Source organism: Ipomoea nil, unplaced genomic scaffold, assembly GCF_001879475.1.
Source record: "Ipomoea nil cultivar Tokyo-kokei standard unplaced genomic scaffold, Asagao_1.1 scaffold0900, whole genome shotgun sequence".
In the NCBI taxonomy this organism is placed as follows: domain Eukaryota; kingdom Viridiplantae; phylum Streptophyta; class Magnoliopsida; order Solanales; family Convolvulaceae; genus Ipomoea; species Ipomoea nil.
The window spans coordinates 2,094,189-2,115,872 of NW_017617328.1; the positions used below are offsets into that span (position 1 = coordinate 2,094,189).

Sequence of the window (21,684 nt, forward strand, 5' to 3'; positions counted from 1 at the left end):
AAAAGAAATTGTCCAAATCGGACAAACGAGTCAAAAGTTATGCCTTCCGAAACTTTTCCGACATTTTCAAAAAAAAAAAAAAAAAAAAAAAAAAAACCGCCGAACCGGCCGGTTAGGCGGTCTAGGCGGCCGCCTAGACCGCCTAGGCGGCCGGCCGCGGAGGAGGCCGCGGAGGCCGTTCCTCGCGGCGGCGCAATGGCGCGATTTTTGCAACATTGGTTATAATACAAAATAATTTTATATATTTATTTACCAAATATTTTATTAATACTATGGGAAAAAAATAAAAAACAGTTTGAAGTCAGTCATATGAACTACTTGGGAAGGATTGGTTGATAAAGATATTATTCAAATAATCCAAGAAATTGAAGCGGGAAAACTACCCTGTAATATCTCTCGAGTACATACACCACAATTCACTTTAAATGTAAATCGTATTTTTTTTTAAAGATGATTTAAAATGTATAAAATTTTACTTCCTTATGGAATCTTACTACTTAAATAAACTAGGTGATGTGAACCTAGTTGGCCTGATCTTATGTTCACACTCTAATTTAAAGAATATTTTATAATGATTTAGTAGGCTAGGTGAAATCGAATTTGGAGGTTTAACTTGGGCTCGATTAAGGGATAATTTTTTGGTTTTAATAAGTCCTTTGGCCACATCGGGTTATAAGGTGATACGTAGGATTTGGGGTGACTCCACAAGTGATGCTTCACACTTGATAAGTCAGGATCACCATGACTTGATCATGGTCGAACTGTCCCGAGTTCTAGAAAACACTCAGCTTCCTAAAAAAGTCTAACTCTATATTTCATTTGGCATGCAATGACCTTAAATAGTCATTAACAAGCATATTATAACCACATGAATGAAATAACAACTAATCCTAACCAGTAACCAACAACCTAATATAAACACGAATAATAATATAATTGTAACAAACTAAATCTAAAATAATTTTAATTTAAGATAATCATCCTAATTAATTAATAAAACTAATTCTAAAATATTCTAACAGATCACGTAGCCACAACATTCCCTCTCACTTTAGAGGGATTCGTCATCGAATCCACGTTCCACGCACTGTTGAAGCTCCATGAGTCTTCGTGAAGAGATAACTGTGGGCTCTGATACCAAATTATGTAAACCTAGTTGGCTCGATCTTGGCTAATTTAAAGAATATTTTATAATGGTTTATTAGGCTAGGTGAAATCGAATTTAGAGGTTTAACTTTGGCTGGATTAAGGGCTAATTTTTTGGTATATTTAAAGAAGTTGTATGATTTTATGCTGATAATAATATGTTAATGGTAATTTAATCATTATCTTACGTAGCTACATTTAAAAGTTCATTATTAAAAATGTCAATGTATGGAAATTGAACATCATGACATACTTGATGTATTGAAAAGATGTCGAGACTACAACAATGTTGCAATCAATCTTGCAAATCCAGAAAATGAAACATGTTCACCCACTTCAATGTTGGACTTCTTTGGACCTCATTCTGGTTGATGAGGGAATTGTTTCATCCTTTGATTTCCTGCGACGAAAGGTTATTAGATTGATCAAATAGCTTCGACCGCCCTCAAGAAGACTCAAACTCAATGCTGGCGTTACATTCTCCAATAGCGGCGCAGCAGGTAATGCTTGTCTAAGAGACTCAGAGGGCTCCCTTGTTGTGGCTTTTCATTTCCCTCTGTTTGCGTCCTCAATTTTAGAGGCATAGGCCTTATTATTGGATCTAGCGATCAGATGGTGTGAGTTGATGGCCACCTTGTTGAGGTGGACTCTCTCCTGCCTCTCAATTACTTTAAATTGTCTTCTTCGTCCGTTCTTTGGTTTGTTCGTAGCGATCAGAGCGAGGGAGCCGCGCGGGAGACAGCGATATAGATAGAATCCATAAAATCGCTCCATAATGTCCCTCCACGAAGCAGATTAAACAAAAGTTTTGCAGAATATGCTTTCTGGATAGAGTCGAGAGACCTGATCCCAGGCCGCCCTCTTTTTCGGGGAAGCATAATTTTTTCCAAGAGGCCCAATGACGCTTTGGCTTGCCACCGTCCATACCCCATAAAAAAATTTCAACTTTGGATTCAAGTGATCGCTCGGTCTGTCTAGGCAAGAGAACCGAAGCTGCAGTAAATAAAGGGATCGAAGATAATACATGACGAATGAGCGTTAGTCGGCCCCCTGGAGATACTAATTTTCGTTGCCAGCCTAGGAGTCTTGCATCGACCTTTTCAAGAAGATGTTGATAATATAGCGGTCGATTTCTTCCTTTAAAAAGATTCACTCCAAGATAGCGAAACGACAAGGTTGATTGTTGCATACCAAGGACACGCGACATAATGCTAGCCCGAGCACGCGTACACTTCCTGGAAGTAACAAAAAACTTTTGTCATAATTGATTTTTTGTCCTGAACCCTCATGATATTGGATTAAGACTTCTGTGAGTACTTTTAGGGAGGCCGACGAACCATTTACAAAAATTAAAATATCATCAGCAAACGCCAGATGGGTGATCAAAGGGGCAGTTCGGGGCTGTGGAATAAGGTGATAACAGTCCTACCCCCATCTTTAAGATAAGGGAGCGGGATAAAGCTTTCGAGGCCAGTATGAATAAAAGCGGCGATAGAGGATCACCCTGTTTGACTCCTCTAGTCGGCGGGAAGAAACCGTAGCTTACCCCATTAGCCAGAACAGACAGTCTCGTTGCCTCCAAATTTCGCATTACAACATTCACAATCATTGCCGGGAAACCCAACTTTTCTAGTACTGCTTGGAGGAAAGACCAAGATACTCTGTCAAAAGCCTTCATCATATCAAGCATAACAATAACATTCATCCCACGACATCTCTTGTCAATATACTGCAGCAATTCAAAAGCCAGAAGTACGTTATCTTGAATATTTCGGACATGTACAAAGCGAACTTATTCCTTAGAAATCAAATTAGGCAGGACCGCAGCCACTCTTGAAGAGACTACTCGTGTAAAAACCTTACTGATAAAGGTACACAGACAAATCGGTCTATAGTCAGCAAATGAATCCGGATTTGCCTTCTTCAGAATCAACACTATGAATCAGTTCTCATCCTTCTTTTTATTCTTCTTTGGGACTTTTGTTAGATGATGTTGAAGAATTGGAGTCTATGATTGAAGACGTCCAATTCCATTTTTTAAGACGATCAGGTCTTTTTTTGTCTATTCCTTAGACTCTCATGCTTTACATTGGTCAAGAACCAAGCACATTTCCGACCCTTTGTAGAGTTATTGCGAACTGTGCCGCTCAGACTGTTGCCAAGAAGGCCTGTTCAGAGTCAGGTTGTGGAGAGTGGTTTGATACACCTCCTGCTTTTCTTGTTAACTGTCTTATTCGAGATTTAATGCATTAAGTTTTAACTTTCAAAAAAAAATAAAAAATCAACGGAGTTGATGTTAACTCTCTATGGAAGAGACCTATTGTATTAAGATTTCGGTTGTCATGACATTTGTTCATTCAACACGTGTCAAGACTAGGACCTGTTTGATAATATAGTTAGTTTATCATTTAATTTTAGCTTATTTTATCATTATTAGCTATTTGACTTGTTAAAAAATAAATATAAGTGTTTGATTTATTAAGTTTTTGTAACAACTTATTGCTCCAAAATATTAAAATTCAAAATTTTGTTCAAAACAGCTTTTTCTATTACTTTTTTGTGAAAAGTCATTTTGCATGTAATCAACTATCAACTAAGAACTAATTTACCAAACACTTCTCCACAATCAGCTAATGCAATCAACTAGTCAAATCCACTAACACAATCAGCTAAAGCTATTTACCAAACATCCCCTCAAATTGTTTCAGGTACAAACAAACAAAATTAAACTAAATTATATATATATAACTCAATCATAATATATGTCTTAGTCTTGTACTCTGGTAGATCAGATCTATTTCCTTAATAATTTCATTAACACATGCATGCACATAGGTAAAATCTGAGATGAGTACAGTGCGAAGGCCTAATAATCTCCTCATTATTCAAGGATAGATGCAGTACGTACAGCAAACTTGAAGTTTGCATTTTATTGGTGCCGCCGGCCCGCCGGATCTTTCTAAACCGCAGTTACGATCTTACGGAAGGACGATGGTTCCTCTGGGCAATAGGGAGTTCCATTCTGGTCATAGAGTGTGCAGCCTATGATTGCTGCTATGCAACAGTTTGTGCAAAGTTCGCCATATTTCGTGTCCGTAAAAGGGCATTGCATAACCTTTGCTCGGCCGTCGCAGTTCCGAGGGCAAGGCTCCGATTGCGCATTTGCATGCTTCACCTCCACAACAATGCCTGCATATATAAACTCGATCAAACCCTTTAGCCGCTTGACAACTTAGGGTGTGCACATGGAAATCGGAAGGTGAATCACATATTTGTAATATTAATGGCTTTTCTGAAAGTATTTTGCATGTTTGTTAGAAAGGTAAAATTGGAATGATTACTAATATTAGGTGTCACACTTGTGTGAGACTGTTTCACGAATCTTTATTCGTGAGACCCGTAGAGTCATGTCGAATTAACATCTAAATATCATACTTATAAGCGGAAATGTCATACTTATATGTTCAAATAAAATACTAATCATGAATAAAAAATTTGTTACTTATAACAGAAAAAATGTAATACTTTTGCATTTTGATGTAAAAGTATTATACTTTCAATCAAAATATTACATTTTTCATAATAAGTATTGTTGGCAAGTGCCCCTTACTTGTAAGGAAAAATATAATACTTTTAAAGAAAAATGTAACACTTTTAAATCAAAATGTAAAAGTATGACATTTGTGCGTATAAGTAACAAAAATTCTATTACTGACTAGTATTAAATTTGAGCATATAAGTATGACATTTGTGCGTATAAATATACATTTTCATCTTGACCCGACCCGTCTCACGGTGAAATAGTCTCACACAAGTTTTCGCCATAATATTAATGTATGTTTATGTATAACCCTATGAATAAAGATTTTAAAAATACAAAAACAAAAAAGAAAAGAAAAGCAATTGATCCTTTTATATATATATATATATATATATATATATATATATATATATATATATATATATATATATATATATATATATAAACTCTCTCCCTGGTATCTAGGGTTTTTCCTCTCTCTCCCTGACATCTAGGGTTTATATCGTTCTTGCTTCTTCGATCACGTTTGCTTACTCTCGATCCCGATCACGCTGCTTCTTTGATCACGTTAATTATTCTCGATTCTCGTTCACGTTGCTGTTTCGATCACGTGGGCGAAACATGGACAATGGACGAAACATGGGCGGTGGACGAAACATGGACGGTGGACGTAGCATGGAAGTCCGTGATTTAGTGCAGAGTTGCGCGGAGATAACTCTTGAAGACGAGGAGACGGGAGTTCGGTTTGAGGAGGACCCGAGTGCGGTTGTCACAGTTGAGGTTGAGCGGCAGTATTGGCAGTTGGTCGGCAGGTTCCTAACCGATCGTAATATCAAATTTGATGTGATGAGACAGGTAATGGCATCTGTGTGGAGGCCGTTGATGGGGATACAGGTTACAGAGGTACAACCGAATCTTTACTTGTTCACGTTTTATCATGACACGGACATGGCGTATGTTTTGGAGAATGGCCCTTGGGCGTTTGAGAACGCCACCTTAGTATGTCAACCTTTGCGGCCTGGCGAGCATCCCACGCAGGTCACGTTGAATACGATTGATTATTGGATACAGGTTCATGATCTGCCGGTTGGTTACCGAACGGATAAAGTCTTGGAGAAAGTGGGGGATTATTTAGGGCTGTTCATTCGGCTAGATGAACGAAATTTTGTGAGGCCTTGGACTAAATTCTACAGGGTGAAGGTTACGATTGAGGTAACGGCACCCCTGAAAAGGGGCATGAAGATGATTTTGCGGGACAATTCATAGACATGGGTTAATTTCCGGTATGAACGGTTGCACATGTTTTGTTACTTTTGTGGAAAATTAGGGCACACAGATAAGTTCTGTCTGGATGCCCGTGTGTCTCGCCTGAAACCTGAGCAATATCCTTTTAGTGCGAGTTTGAAGGCTGGGGGCAATTTACCGGCGAAGGCGGTGGGGGAGAGTTGGCTGCAAAAAGGGGAACGGAGACACCGAGAATTGGGTCTCAGCTGTGGGGAGGGGGGTGATGTCCATGACCCACGGACCATCGCGGACCGTCCAGGACGCGGTTCGGACTTGCTGGCAGATTGGTGTCGGGGCACGCCGGGCACTGGAGTAGGTTCGGCCAGTGTGACTAGGCCGTTCGCGGCAGGTTTGAGGGAGGGGTTTCGGGATGAGGGGGAGGAGGAGGGGGTGCGGGTTGATCCGAAGCGGAGACGGGGGGTGGTGAGGGAGGTGACGGGGAGGGTGGAGGCGGAGGATGGTGTGATGTTGGTGGATTCTGATTCTTCTATTCTGGCGGGACCTGTTGATCAGGCCCGCCCTTCCCAATGAGTATTCTAAGTTGGAACTACCGTGGCTTGGGCAATCCACGGACGGTTCGCGAAATTGTGGACTTAGTGTCCAAAAGGAAGCCGGATTTTGTGTACTTGATGGAGACGATGGTGGATAGGAGTCATGTGGAGAGACTCCGTGTGAAGATTGGTTTTGAAGGAGGTTTTGGGGTGGATAGTGTGAGATAGAAAGGTGGTATGGGTTTCCTATGGGCAAAGAATAATAGCGCTCGGTTAATTAAGTACTCTAATAACCACATTGATCTGGTGGTGTCATTGCCAAATCGTCATCACTGGAGGCTTACTTGCTATTATGGTTTTGCTCAAAGCACGAGGAGAAGGGAGTCGTGGGATTTTCTACGATCACTCAAGAATGTATCTGATCTTCCTTGGGTGGTAGTAGGGGATTTTAACGATCTTCTTCATCAATTTGAGAAGAGAGGTAGACGGCCACATCCAGCTGGTTCGATAGAGGGGTTTGGGGAGGCTCTTGCTGATTGCGACTTGACGACTATTCCCATGATCGGGTACCCTTTTACCTGGGAACGAAGTAAGGGGACACCAAATTGGGTGGAGGAGAGGCTGGATAAAGCAGTGGGGGATGCAGCTTGGTTGGGGATTCATAATAGAGCCAGGCTATATAATATTCGGACTTTAATGTCGGATGATACGGCCCTTTTTCTGGATATTAATGGCTCAGCTACAACTCGGGAACCACGTGGTTTTCGTTTTGAGAATGCGTGGTTAGAGGATGAGGGCTGCAGAGGGGTGATGGAGGAGAGGTGGTTGAGTACGCAGGGGTTGGGGTTATAGGAGAGGTTGTAGATGTGTGGCCAGGGCCTGAAGAAGTGGGGAGGGGACCATTTTCATAAATTTGGTTCCAGGATTGACACAATAAGGCGGGATATGAATGCCTTGAGAGGGCGTATGGACCCGGCGTCCTTGGGGCAGTTTAGACAGTTGGATGAGCAGTTGTGTTCCATTCTGTCGCAGGAGGAGACTTTCTGGAAACAAAGGGCCAAGCAACACTGGCTGCAGGGTGCGGATAGAAATACAAAGTTTTTCCACCAGTACGCCACGTACCGGAAAAGGAAAAATTTTGTTATGAAGCTTAAGGATGAGAATGGGGTTTGGAAGGAGGGGGATGACCTAACCTCGCTGGTCACGAGCTATTATGAGCAGATATTTCGGTCCAGCCGTGGGACCGGTGTGTTCCACGTGGATACCCTCACACCACGTGTCACACGTGAGCAAAACGATGATCTTCTCCGTCCGTTTGAGCTTGAGGAGGTTAAGTGCGCCTTGTTTTCCATGGGGAAAGATAAGTCACCAGGACCGGATGGTATGAATCCGGGTTTCTATCAGGCATTCTGGGATCTTCTTGGTAAGGATGTTACTGATTTTGTCCTTAATTGTTTATCTCAATCATCCTTCCCCTTAGAGTTGAATGATGCGAATATTGTGCTAATCCCTAAAAAAACAGCCCCTGAGTTTGTTGCGGATCTCAGGCCTATTGCTTTGTGTAATGTGATATATAAACTGATGGCCAAAATGATTGCTAATCGTATGAAACCACTGCTTGATAGTATTATCTCAGAGTCTCAGAGTGCCTTTTTGCCAGGTAGGCTCATCTCGGATAACATTCTTATTGCGTTCGAGGTTGGTCATTATCTACGAAGGAAACAGTTAGGGCAGGTAGGTTGGGCGGCCCGTAAATTGGATATGGCCAAGGCCTATGATCGTATGGAGTGGCCATTTGTGGAGCGTATGTTGTTGGGGCTGGGTTTTGATGAAAAATGGGTCAGACTTATCATGCTCTGTGTACGGACAGTCAGGTACAGGGTGCTGGTCAATGGGAAGCCGAGTAAAGAGATAATCCCATCTAGGGGTTTAAGGCAAGGAGATCCACTGTCTCCGTACCTTTTTATTATATGTGCAGAAGGCTTGTCCCTCTTGTTGCAGGACGCTCAGGCAAAAGGACGGATACATGGTTGCAGGGTAGCTCGTGGAGCTCCACCTATTTCGCATCTTTTCTTTGCGGATGATAGCCTACTATTCTTTAAGGCGAATATGAAAGAAGCTATGGAGGTGAAACGTTGTCTAGCGGTTTATGAGGAATTTTCAGGCCAATCAGTTAATTATCATAAATCCAATATTTCTTTTAGCCGTAACACTGTTTTGGGGGTCAGGAACGATATTGCTGATGAGCTAGGAGTTGAGCAAGCTGAGGATTTTGGGAAATACCTGGGTCTCCCTTCAGTTATTGGAAGAAACAGGAGGGTGGTTTTCTCTTATATTGAGCAAAAATTGAAACAGCGGTTTGGCTCCTGGAATAAGAGACTGTTATCTATGGCAGGTAAAGAGGTGCTATTGAAAAGTGTGGCACAGGCAATGCCAACCTACACTATGAGTATCTATCTGTTACCTATGTCTTTATGTGTCTCATTGGAAAGACTAATGAATAGATACTGGTGGGGTAAAAGTAATGTGGTAGATGGCATTCACTGGATGGCCTGGGACAAGATGTGTGTGCCCAAGAAGTATGGAGTCATGGGTTTTAAAAGGCTGCATGAGTTTAATTTGGCACTTCTAGGGAAGCAAGGGTGGAGATTGTTGACTTGCCCAGACTCTCTAGTGGCCAGGATCTTTAAGGCAAGGTATTTTCCTAACTCTACCTTTTATGAGGCCACGCTTGGTGGTAACCCAAGTTATGTGTGGAGAAGTATAATGGCCAGTCAGGATCTTGTTCGAAGTGGTTGCAGGCGGAGAATTGGCAACGGAAGAATGACTAAAGTCTGGGACCTCCCCTGGTTGACTGACTCCCATGACCCGTTTGTTCACTCAGATCAGCCTGCGCAACACCTTGATTTGTTGGTGGCAGACTTAATAGATTATGACCAGGGAATTTGGAATCAGGATCTAATATTGCAGTTATTTGTTCCCAGGGATGCTGGCTTGATTTTACAAACCCCGGTGTGTGTGGATTTTAAAGATGATTGGTACTGGGCGGGTGATATAAGGGGGGTATATACGGTCAAAAATGGTTATAGGCAGCTGGGGGAAATTAATGCCCCAAGTGATGCAATATGGAATAACATTTGGAAATTACAGGTTCCCCCCAAATGGAAGATTTTCCTTTGGAGAGCTATCACTAATATTTTTCCAACAATTACTAACCTGGTTAGAAGAAGAGTGGAAATTCCAAATGTGTGCCCTGCTTGTGGTGTGCTTGAAGAAGATGTTATGCACATTTTATGCAATTGTGTTTATGCTAGACATGTGTGGAATGTTTCACAACTACAACTCCCTAACTTTGGTGATCATGATTTTGTGCAGTGGGTGGAGCTTTGGCTAGGGAACTCAGCAATATCTACTGGGTTTCTAAAAGATCAAATATGTGAAATACTCTACGAAATATGGAGGGCCCGAAACATGGCGGTTTGGGACCTCGCTTTGCCTAACCCGTCGCAGCTTTGTGCATCTTTTCACCGAACCTGGGCCGTATGGAATAAAGCAAATGCTCATGGCAGTGTTTCGCTGTTACCGCCCAATGTTACTGCTTTGCTACAGACGCAGTCTGAAGTTTTGCCTGCCATACCACACGGGGCTGCTGCATCTCTCCCCCACGATGCCGTGATATGTAGTACGGACGCTGGATTTTATGGATCACAACACGCCCCAACTTTCGGCTTCTATGTGCGCAACCCGGAAGGTGTTTTTATAGCAGCGGTAAATGGCCCTCTCTCTTGCCCATATGATCCGCTTTTAGCCGAAGCAATGGCAATACGTGAGGCTCTCTCATGGCTTCAGGACCACAATTATCAAAGTATTGTTATTTTGACGGACTGCGCAGTTCTCGTGGATAGCTTTCGAGACGTCAGTTTATTTCGTTCGTATCTTGGCATTGTTTTAGATTCATGTTTACGTTTGTTTAATTCATTCCCAGCTCATTCTATTAAGTTTGTACGCAGAGGCACCAATTTGGTTGCTCATGCTTTAGCTAAACATGTAGGAGCAGTACATGAACGCTCTATCTGGAGGGAGTCCCTCCCATCGTTTATTCCTTCGGGGTTAAGTTAAAGCAATATATGAAGTTTTTGGTTTTCAAAAAAAAAAATAATATATATATATATATATATATATATATATATATATATATATATATAATGACAAAAAAACACCGATATGAACAAAAAAATCAAATCAAAAATTTAAAAACACTAATCCAAACTTAAAAATCATATTACCAATAAGATGAGATGATATATGTTTTTAATTAGGAAATTGGTTTAAAATTGAAGACGTAATAAAATCTCATAGTTGTGTTTTAAAAAGTTGTCAACTAAACATTAACTATGATTTTGATTTTTATTCTTGATGTGTAAACCCATGAATCAAACACACCTTTAGATAAAACTTTTACAGGCCGTTTGTTGCAATGAGACAATCAAAGGGCAAATGAATTGTAATTTTGTGGAGAAAGGATAAGCTGAAAATAAATTATAAATTCAAATTTTATTATTTTCTATGAATAGAATTACTAAGAATTTCAATTATAATATTTTGGGAACGGAATAAGTAGTAGAAAAATTAAAATGTCCATATAATTATAATTTATAAGGAAAGATATAATATTATTAGGGAGGACATTTTAATCCTTACACTCCAAATTTATTTCCATATATATATTATATAGTTACCATTCCCAAGGACGGAGCCAGAAATTCGATTGAGGGGGGGCGAAATAGGATGGATTTAGAAATTTTTTTCAGTAAAAGCGAAACATTAAAACAAAAGATATAATTAAAAAAAAAAATTACCTAAGAATTTCTTTTTATATAACCATTACTTAAGAAATATAATTGTAATTTAATAAAATAATTTGAATAGAAAACACATTATAAATTATACATATCAGTATTAATATAAAAGAATGTTATATATATATATGTGTGTGTGTGTGTGTGTGTGTGTTAAATATTAAAAAAGTAAATGTGTTAAAGTCATAGGGGAAGGACAAACTATGCTAATGCAAGGTTTTGAACCCAAGACCTTTCCTAGTACCTTAGATATACTCCACCAACTAATCTAACTCCATACTTATTAGTATGTACTAGTTTTTTTATACTAATACTAAAACATATACTATATATACATATATACATATACATATTATATATTGGGTGGGGGTAGGGTGAGGGGGGGGGGCAGCTGACCCCCTGCCCCCCTCTGGCTCCGTCCCTGACCATTCCTAAGAAATATAAGATTTGTAATTCATCAAATTTAAAAAATTATAATTCCATAAAATTGTAATTCCTCTCGACCAGACTTCAAAGTTTTACAAAAAGAATTAAATTCCTCTCTACTAGACATGTCATTATTTTCTATTAAAAAGGAACAAGCTAGAGTGCTAGACGACAACGTGGTATATACCGCAGAGGAGAAGGAGGAGGAGAGTGACGGGGCCAAGTTTGGTGCCGCTTGCCGCCATGGATGCTACCTTAATTAGCTTCAATAATTCTCACTTCTTGAAAGGTGTGTAAGTGTGTTGTATGTATGTTTGGTTGATGAGATCAAAGTGTTGTACTAGTATATATATATCCCATTTATAACATACACTCATCAATATAATGCCACATAACATTTATCAAACACTATCCAATAATTAATTAATTAAACAGATTAAAAATGAATTGTTTATCTATGGTTTAGATTAGAGCAAGGTGTCCTCTATTCAAAATGCATGCATGCATGCAGATCAGATGTATATATTTACGAGGATAGCTTGGATCGCCCATCTGTCAGACTTCTTTGTTGACACCTTGCTTTCATGTTTGACTCCTGTGATTTTTGTATTCTTTTACTGCACTGATATGACAAACCACCATCTATTTAACACTACTCTAACGTAAGTAATGGTAAGATAATCGTATATGAACAACTCAGTTGATTTGTTGACAGTAGATTATAAATAAGGGCACAGATCAAATTAAGCCCGATAGTCACAACTTGAGGACTTTACTTAATTGATGTGGTAGATTTTTGTCTTTATTTTCTATAATTCAAATATTCATTACCTTCAAATTCATTAATTAATTATAGACTAAAGTGTCATCTCGCACCGTGAACCAATCCTGATTATTCATGCCGCAGCATAATCTTTAAAAAGTGATATTTAGAGTCATAAACCATAATTTTTTTTTCGTCTAAAACTTTTTACAGGTTTTCCTACAGCCCTACAGGTTACCAGTAATAATATTGCTGACATGAAATTCTTTATTAGTTTTTTTTTTTTTTTTTTTTTTTTTTTTTTTTTGTATTTTTCTTCTTTCGTATTATAATTTTTTTCGTATTTTTCTTTTTTTCCTAAACGTATAGGCATGCTCTGCGTTTTTCGCTTCTCGTTTCTTCTTTCACCTTCGTATTATTTTTTTCGTAACTTTTTTTTTTTGCTAAACGTATAGGCCTGCTTTGCGTTTTTCGCTTCTCGTTTCTCCGATTAGGCCTGCTCTGTATAGGCATGCTCTGCGTTTTTCGCTTCTCGTTTCTCCAATACCAAACTCCGTAGAGAATGCCTATACAGAGCAGGCCTAATCGGAGAAACGAGAAGCGAAAAACGCAGAGCATGCCTATACAAAAATTAATACGAAGGTGAAAGAAAAAAAAAAAAACTAATAAAAAATTTTATGTCAGCAATATTATTACTGGTAACCTGTAGGAAACCTGTAAAAAGTTCTAGATGAACAAAAATTATGGTTTATGGCTCTAAATATCATTTTTTAAAAATCATAGTGCGACATGAATAATCAGGATTGGTTCATTGTGCGGGATGACACTTTAGCCTTGATTATATTCACCACCTTGTTCATTGTCTTCTTTTTACACTCTTGTAATTAAATATTAAAGTTATAATACAAAATACGTTTATATATTTATTTAATTACCAAATATTTTATAATACCATGGAAAAAAAATAAAAAAAAACAATAGTCAGTCATATTAACTACTTGGGGAGGATTTGTTGAAAAAGAGGGTATTAAAATAATCGAAGAAATTGAAGCGGGAAACTATCCCGTAATATCTCTAGATTATATCACACTTCACTTTAAAGGTAAATCGTATTTTTTATTAAGATGATTTAAAATGTATAAAATTTTACTACCTTATCGAATCTTATTACTTAAATAAACTAGGAATTTCTTTATCCACAATAACTCATTCAACAATAATGGTTGAACTAAAAGTACCTTGAGCTGAACACCTAAAGAACTGGTATGCTTTTATGCTGATAATAATATGTAAATGGTAATTAGACCATTATCTAACATAGCTACATCTAAAACTCATTATTAAAAATGTCAATGTAGGGCCGCAATAGAACATCGTGACACACTTGACGTATTGAAAAGATGTCGAAACTACAACACTGTTGCAAATCCAGAAAATGAAACATGCATGTTCACCCACTTCAGTGTTGGACCTGTTCGTACCTCATTATAGTTGATGAGGGAATTGTTTCATCCTTTTGCTCTCCTGCGGCGAAAGGTAATTAGATTGATCAAATGGCTTCGACCGCCCTCAGGACGACTCAAACTCAATACTAACGCTACATTCTCCAATAGTGACGTGATTGGTGGTGCTTGTCTAAGAGACCCAGAGAGCTCCCTTGTTATGGCTCTTCATTTCCCACTGTCTGTGTCCTCGACTTTAGAGGCATAGGCCTAATCATTGGATCTAGCGATCAGATGGTGTGAGTTGATGGTCATTCAACTAGTGCTTGTTGAGGTGGACTCTCTCATGCTTGCCAATTACTTTAAATTGTCTTCTTTGTCCGTTCCTTGGTTTGTTCGTGGTGCTATTGATCGTATTTACACATTACTTTTCTCTTGGTTGGGCTCTATCTGTCACATTTTTTGGGAGGCCAATAGTGTTGCTGATGCTTTACCTTTAGTGGGCTTGAGTCACCCATCTTTTACGGTCTATCATTTCGTTGAGACTTTTAGGGGTGTGCAAACTTCGGATAATTTTCGGTTAACCGACCGAACCGACAAAGTTCGGTTAACCGTTTTCGAACCGAACTTTTTCGGTTCGGTTAATGGTTAAAGGAATTTTAAAATTTCGGTTAACGGTTAATTCGGTTCGAAAGGTCGGTTAACCGAATTAACCGAACGGTTAACCGAAGTTTTTAATATATATATAAAAATAATAATATAAATATAAATACTAATTTGAAATTATGGATGTTTGGAGTTTATAATTCATGTTATTTATATTTTGTTATGAATGTATTATGATATGTATTTTATTTTAATGCGATTTATTATTTTAAGTGTTATTTTTAGAATTTTAAATTTTAGCTTTAAAAAGTTCGGTTAATCGGTTAACCGACCGATTAACCGAAAAAAATTTCGGTTCGGTGAATTCGGTAGAGCAAACTTCGGTTCGGTTAACGGTTAAAGGAAAAAAAACTTCGGTTAATTCGGTTCGGTTAAAACGGTTCGGTTAACCGAACGGTTAACCGATTGAACACCCCTAGAGACTTTGCGTGCTTCTGTTCATGTGGCTTTTCTGTATGATCTCTGGGGTTTTGTTGCTCGCCGAGTGTTTAATCCTCAATAAAATCATTTTTTTTCTGAAAGAAAAAACCAAATAAGTAAATAATATTATATTTTAATTCTTACCACATATAAGAAAATAGTTGCAAAAAGAATAAAAATAAAAAAAAAAGGTCTGAGTTTTATTTTTTGTTTACATTAATTTAATTATTAGGAAATAATATAAAAACAAAATATTCATTGTTGTTGTTGTTATTATTATTTTTATTATTTTTATTATATTATTATTATTATTATTATTATTATTATTATTATGTTAGAAAATATTTGCTGTGAGTAAGTTAAGAATAATAAAAGTTAACGAAATATTATGTTACTAAAATTTGTATATAAATTTAAAAAAAAAAAGGAAAAATGATAATTATAAAATTTTCTTATCACTGTACAAGTTATCAATACATATTATTACACCTTTTCAAAAAAAAAAAATACATATTATTACGATTAGAGAATGTCTTTCGATTCAATTAGAAATAGGATAAAGATTACAGAGTATATCACAACTAAAACTCTAACTAACCCTGATAAGTAGAACTAGCCTTGACTAACTAATAATAACCACATACTATAAGACTATACATTATACAATAATAATATGAAAATAATAACTTCACTAATACACCCCCTCAAGCACAAGACGGCAGAGAGGCCACATTGAGCTTGCCTCGTAGAGTAGAAAAACGCGGTGACGGAAGCGGTTTGGTGAAGATATCGTCTAGCTGATCAGTAGTAGACACATAATTCACCACGAAATCCCCTGAAGCAACTTTGTAACGAACGAAGTGGTAGTCAATTTCCACTTGTTTAGTGCGAGCATGGAAGACCGGGTTTGCACATAGATACGTTGCACCAAGATTGTCACACCATAGTGTCGCAGGTTGACCAGAGTGTAACCCAAGCTCCTGAAGTAATGAAACAACCCAGGTGACCTCAGCGGATACATCAACTAACGTTTTATACTCAGCTTCAGTGGAAGAACGAGCCACAATGCGCTGTTTCTTGGACAACCATGAGATGAGATTGGAACCCAGATAAACAGCATAACCACTTGTACTCTTCCTGTCGACGGGACAGCCAGCCCAGTCTGAATCAGAGTAGGCATGAATGGCAGTAGAAGCGGACGGAATAAGCTGCAACCCATAGTCTAAAGTACCTTTGATGTATCGAAGGACTCGTTTTACTAGATTCCAGTGATCTTCTGTCGGGGAATGCATGAACTGACAAAGTCGATTGACAGCATAAGACAAGTCTGGACGCGTGATCGTCAGATACTGTAACGCGCCAACAATGCGTCGATACTGTGTCGGATTATCATACGGGGTATCCACCGTAGTGATTGACTTGGTGACAGCTGCTGGAGTGGCAAGCGGCTTACAGTCAACCATACCCGAGTGGCCAAGAAGATCCGTCATGTAGTGCCGTTGCGATAAAAGGAGACCATCGCCTACCACAACTGTCTCGATACCCAAAAAAAATCCCTGCGCTCCTAGATCTCGAATTTTGAAGGTTGTAGGCAGTCGCTATAGTAAAGTAGTCACAAGTTTGGCATCATTGCCCATCATAATGATGCCATCTACGTAGACCAACAAAAACACACGGGAGTCTCCTGCAGTGTAATAAAACAAAGAGACATCGGTTATGGACGCCTGAAAACCTGTGGATAACAGAAAATCATGGAGACGCTTGAACCAGGCTCTGGGTTCCTGTTTCAACCCGTAAAGAGACCGTTGTAGGTGACACACATAACCAGGTGTTGTAGGATCCTCATACCCTGGTGGCTGCTTCATGTAAACTGTTTCGGCTAGGTGGCTGTTTAGGAAGGCGTTGTGAACATCTAGTTGCCGTAGAGTCCAACCCTTGGATACAGCCAATGAAAACAGTATTCGAACTGTAGTGGGTTTGACTACTGGACTAAATGTGTCAAAAAAGTCCTCCCCTGCAACCTGGTTATACCCTTTGGCTACCAAACGAGCTTTATATCGCTCAACTGACCCATCCGCAGTGCGCTTAGTGCGGAACACCCACTTGCAACCAATAATATTCATATGAGGTTTAGGTGGGACTAGGCGCCAGGTATGATTGTGGAGAAGAGCATTAAACTCCTGATCCATAGCCTCACGCCAGTGTGCATGTTCAACGGCCTGTGAATAACACGTCGGGTCTGAACTGACAGTCAAGGCCTGAAAAGGCTCGTCCGTACCCTTAGTCATGTGACGAAGACGCATGACATGGTCTCACCCCTGTAGTTGAGCACGTCGCTTACGGGTCCGTGCCGGGGCAGTGTGAGTGATCGCCAGTTGTGGTGGATCACGCGCTAAGGGTATGGGCTCAGACTCAACAACCTCTCGGGGGCCCGGTGGATCAGTGGGCACTAAAGATGTACTGGTCGTGACAACAGGTGCTGCCGCCCACGGTAAAATCGGTAGAGGCGAAACTTGTTGCACATTTTTTGCTGAAAAATGAAACACATGTTCATCAAAACGGACATGGCGGCAGATATAGGTCTTACCAGTAGCCAAGTCAGTGCATCTGTATCCCCTAAAGGAGGATGGGTAACCTAGGAAGACGCATGGGGTGGAGCGGTACTCTATCTTATGCCTGTTATATGGGCGTAGATATGGGTAACACTGACACCCGAAGACGCGAAGGAAGGTATACAGAGGTGGTATTTTGAAGAGACGAGTGTATGGGCTATCATAATTAATGGCAGAAGACGGTAAGTAGTTGATTAAGATAGTTGCTGTTTCAAAGGCATATTCCCAATATTCGTGAGGTACTTTTCCCTCAGCAAGTAGAGTTAGGCCCATTTCGACAATGTGTCTATTACGGCGCTCTACACGCCCATTTTGCTCATGTGTGTATGCACATGACTGGCGGTGATTAATGTCTAAGGTTTGAAATACAGTATGTAATTTTCTGTACTCACCCCCTAGATCAGATTGGATTGACTTTATAGAACGCCCAAATTGGCGCTCGACCAAAACACGAAACGACTCGAAACATTTATATATGTCTGATTTTACCCGTAATAGATAAAACCAGCAGAAGCGGGAGAAATCATCTACAAATAAACAGAAATAACAATAACCACTAACAGATAGTACCGGGGATGGTCCCCAAATGTCGGTAAAAATAAGATCTAGTACATTTTCACTAGAACGTGGTACACTGTCTAATTTAAAACGCGATGATTCCCAAGATGGCACGAGACGCAGGAATTGACTAGATCATTTTTATTGGATTTAACTGGGTAACTTTGTAGAACTTTATTCTGGACAGTTTTATGCGGGTGACCGAGCCTTTGGTGCCAAACCGTAGGGGTGGCCCGGGAACTGACATACGCAAAATGTGAAGGTGACGCCGAAAGCTTGTAAAGTCCGCCCATAGCCGGACCTCTAAGCAGGACCACTTTGGTGATGGAATCCTTCACAAAAAAACAGGAATCATGAAACTCAAAGTATACACCGTTATCAACTGCAAATTTATGAACAGAAAGTAATGGGACCGAGAGACTCGGGACATGCAATATATTATTTAAACAGAGAGATTTTGACTCGGAAGGGAGAGATGCACGACCGACTCTAGTAATAGCCAAACCTGCACCATTACCCACATGTAGCACATCAGAACCAGTGTATTCCTCCGACTGCCCCAACATGTTCGTATCGGGGGTCGCATGCGCGGTGGCACCGGTGTCCGGAGCCGGCGGAGTGTCGCCCGACACGGCGACGTGAGCTTGCGGCGCGGCCAGTTGCGGATGATACCACTTGAAGCAGTACATAGCCGAATGTCCATGGGAGCGACAAATCTGGCACCGAGGACCTCCGCGGCCACCTCGGTTCTGCCGGCCACCGCGCCCACCACGGCCACCGGACGAGGAGCCTCGACCCGATTGTTGTTGATGTCGTCCGCCTCCAGAAGACACACCACGACCATTGCCGGCATAGAACGCCGAGTGGGCAGCAATTTCGTCGGCAGCAGGGAAATCATCCACCAGAATGAATTCATTTGCTTGCAGATAGTCCGAAAGATGCGCAAGGGTGACTGCACTGCCGGAGGTGAAGGAGGCCGCCAACGTTTTCAGTTCCGGACGCAGGCCGCGGATGACGTACAAATTTTGCTCCATCAACGATAAAGGCCTGCCGGCCTGGATTAGAGACTCCACCAACACACCCGCGCGCCCGAGATAATCAGCGGTGGTGGAATTCCCTTGGCGGAGAAGCTGGAACTGCGCCAACAGATTGAGACACTTAGCTTGGCTGGAGGACCCTAGCGCCGTGGTGATGGACTCCCACATCGCAGCAGACATGTTTCGGCCAAGCGCAAGGTACAAGACCTCATCCGACATCGACGAGATCACAAGTGAAAGAATCAATTGATCCTGTTTCACCCAGACTTGGTATGCTGGATTCGGAACAACGCTGACCGCCGGAATGGTACTGGAATCCGCAGATGACGAAGGGGCGGCGATCGTTGCCGGCGGGCATGACAGGCTACCATCTACATAACCGAGGAGTTCCTGGCTCCAAAGAAATGGGAGCAGCTGCGTACGCCAGAACAAGAATTTCCGGGATGTCAGCTTCATGGTTACATAGTGGTGGGCGCCTGCGAGAGAGCTTCCGGCGACCGGAGATGGCGTACCGGCGGCAGCGGCGGAAGGGGTGTGCTCAGAAGAGTTCGAAGACATCTCGGTCAGAAGGTGGAAAAACAGATAATTTGGTGGTGGAGGTTACGGTGGAGAGGGGGTAATTTGACGGTGGAGATGAGAAAATAGGATCGAGTCCCGGCTGATACCAGATAAGAGAATGTCTTTCGATTTAATTAGAAACCGGATAAAGATTACAGAGTATATCACAACTAAAACTCTAACTAACCCTGATGAGTAGAACTAGCCTTGACTAACTAATAATAACCACATACTATAAGACTACATTATACAATAATAATATGAAAATAATAACTTCACTAATAATTACACCAACATAATTTTTGTTTCCATTATAATCTTACCAACATTAACTCTTGTATATATATAAATTATAAAGATATACGCGGTGTATAATAATTCATAAATCATAGACGAGAGATAAACCCAACAATAAAGAGGTAAACAACACACAGAAATGCTAGCAATTCCAAGGACTTTTCTTGTATTAATATTGAAGTGAGAAGACTAAGATTTTATAAATGTTCTCTCAGCTTATTATGTTTTGCTAAAGTGATAATGATTTTGCATGCTTATTATATAATTGTCAAAACATCTACAATCTACATCTGCATTCAAAAAAAATCTACAATCTACATCTAAAATCTAAAAATTTAATAAGAGCCAATAAAGTTAGGCCTTAATGTGAACAAAAAAATACTGGTGTAATTGTTTGTTAAAATGAATGGTTAATATTATTTTTATTTTAGTATTTTTTTAAGGATTTTCCTTATTTACCCTCTATTATGTTATTTTCTTCCCTTAAATAATCCTACATTTTGTTAATATAAACTTTAGTAATGAAATATTCCGTTAACTATCACTACTGGAAATTATGGAATTTTCGACCACCTGAAAATGATCTTAAATCAAGTCGAAAGCCTTGTTCCGACCACTTTTTGGTATGAACTTGATTTAAGATCACTTTCAGGTGGTCGGAAATTCCATAATTTCCAGTAGTGTATATATTTATTATTCTTATAACTTACTCATTAATTTGTATAAGAAGGTCTTAGGTTCGAACCGCATCTCAATCAGAGTTGGCATAATTGTTAAATATATACTACGAATATGTCTGTCTTTGGTGGCAATTCCAAATTTAGTCCCAGACTATCGTTTTTGCCATTTTACATCCCAAACTATTATTTTTTGGACACTTTTAGTCCTTCTCATGATTTTTTCTATTTTTAGTTAGGGCATTTTTGTCTCTTCATATTTTGCTTTTGTTATTTTTCCGGTTTTAACCAGTTTAATTGGTTTAAAACTTTAGGTAACCTTTGATTTTTAGTAACCATATTTTTCAACCAATTTTTAGTAAAGTTCTAAACCAATTAAACTAGTTGAAACCGGAAAAATAACAAAAGAAAAATATGAAGAGACAAAAATGCCCTTATTAAAAAATAGAAAAAATCATTAGAATGACTAAAAGTGTCCAAAAAATGATAGTCTGGGATGTAAAATTGCAAAAACGATAGTCTGGGACTAAATTTGAAATTTCCACCAAAGACAAGGGACCTCCGGTGGAATTAAGTCATATAAAATTTAACATAAACTTTGGTCAAATAATTAGCGCGACTAAATACATAGCATTCAAAGTTGAGCATCAAAGATTATAAATCAGGAACCTTGAAAATTATTTTCTTGCATTTAAAAAAAAATACCAAAACAAAAATAAATTTGGGTTAAGTTTTTTTTTTTTTTTTTTTTTTCGTTTAATTAATCTTCTTTTGATTATTTAGAACAAGACTCAATATTTTAATTATATTTTTGCATTATTGGAATGATTTAGGCCATTATGGTATTAACTAGATAGTTTTACACGCGCATTGCGTGAATGAGTTAGTGTCCAATATTTATAATTAA

General features: G+C 39.4%; 3 protein-coding genes across 3 annotated transcripts; all 3 read right to left on the reverse strand.

Moving 5' to 3' along the window:
* Window positions 1–4,012: 4,012 nt before the first annotated feature.
* Window positions 4,013–12,050, reverse strand: LOC109179305 (proteinase inhibitor type-2 CEVI57-like). Its single transcript, XM_019328810.1, has 2 exons — window positions 11,935–12,050; window positions 4,013–4,335 (listed from the first exon to the last, which is right to left on the reverse strand). The coding sequence occupies exons 1-2, from the start codon at window positions 11,990–11,992 to the stop codon at window positions 4,106–4,108; spliced, it is 288 nt and encodes a 95-aa protein (XP_019184355.1). The 5' UTR covers window positions 11,993–12,050; the 3' UTR covers window positions 4,013–4,105.
* Window positions 12,051–15,742: 3,692 nt separating this feature from the next.
* LOC109179349 (uncharacterized mitochondrial protein AtMg00810-like) lies at window positions 15,743–16,528 on the reverse strand. The gene has a single exon (XM_019328854.1). The coding sequence runs from the start codon at window positions 16,526–16,528 to the stop codon at window positions 15,743–15,745; it is 786 nt and encodes a 261-aa protein (XP_019184399.1).
* A 1,983-nt stretch (window positions 16,529–18,511) lies between these two features.
* LOC109179350 lies at window positions 18,512–19,701 on the reverse strand. Its single transcript, XM_019328855.1, has 2 exons — window positions 18,714–19,701; window positions 18,512–18,540 (listed from the first exon to the last, which is right to left on the reverse strand). The coding sequence occupies exons 1-2, from the start codon at window positions 19,699–19,701 to the stop codon at window positions 18,512–18,514; spliced, it is 1,017 nt and encodes a 338-aa protein (XP_019184400.1).
* Window positions 19,702–21,684: the final 1,983 nt, after the last annotated feature.

Excerpts from the sequence above, each read along its gene's own strand:
- LOC109179305 (XM_019328810.1), bottom strand. The coding sequence starts at position 11,992 with ATGGCGGCAAGCGGCACCAAACTTGGCCCCGTCACTCTCCTCCTCCTT. Across the intron at positions 4,336-11,934 it reads CCTCCTCCTTCTCCTCTGCG|GCATTGTTGTGGAGGTGAAG; the intron begins GTATATACCACG and ends TTATATATGCAG.
- LOC109179350 (XM_019328855.1), bottom strand. The coding sequence starts at position 19,701 with ATGAAGCTGACATCCCGGAAATTCTTGTTCTGGCGTACGCAGCTGCTC. Across the intron at positions 18,541-18,713 it reads ACATGTGGGTAATGGTGCAG|GATTCCATCACCAAAGTGGT; the intron begins GTTTGGCTATTA and ends TTTTTTGTGAAG.
- LOC109179349 (XM_019328854.1), bottom strand. The coding sequence starts at position 16,528 with ATGACGGATCTTCTTGGCCACTCGGGTATGGTTGACTGTAAGCCGCTT.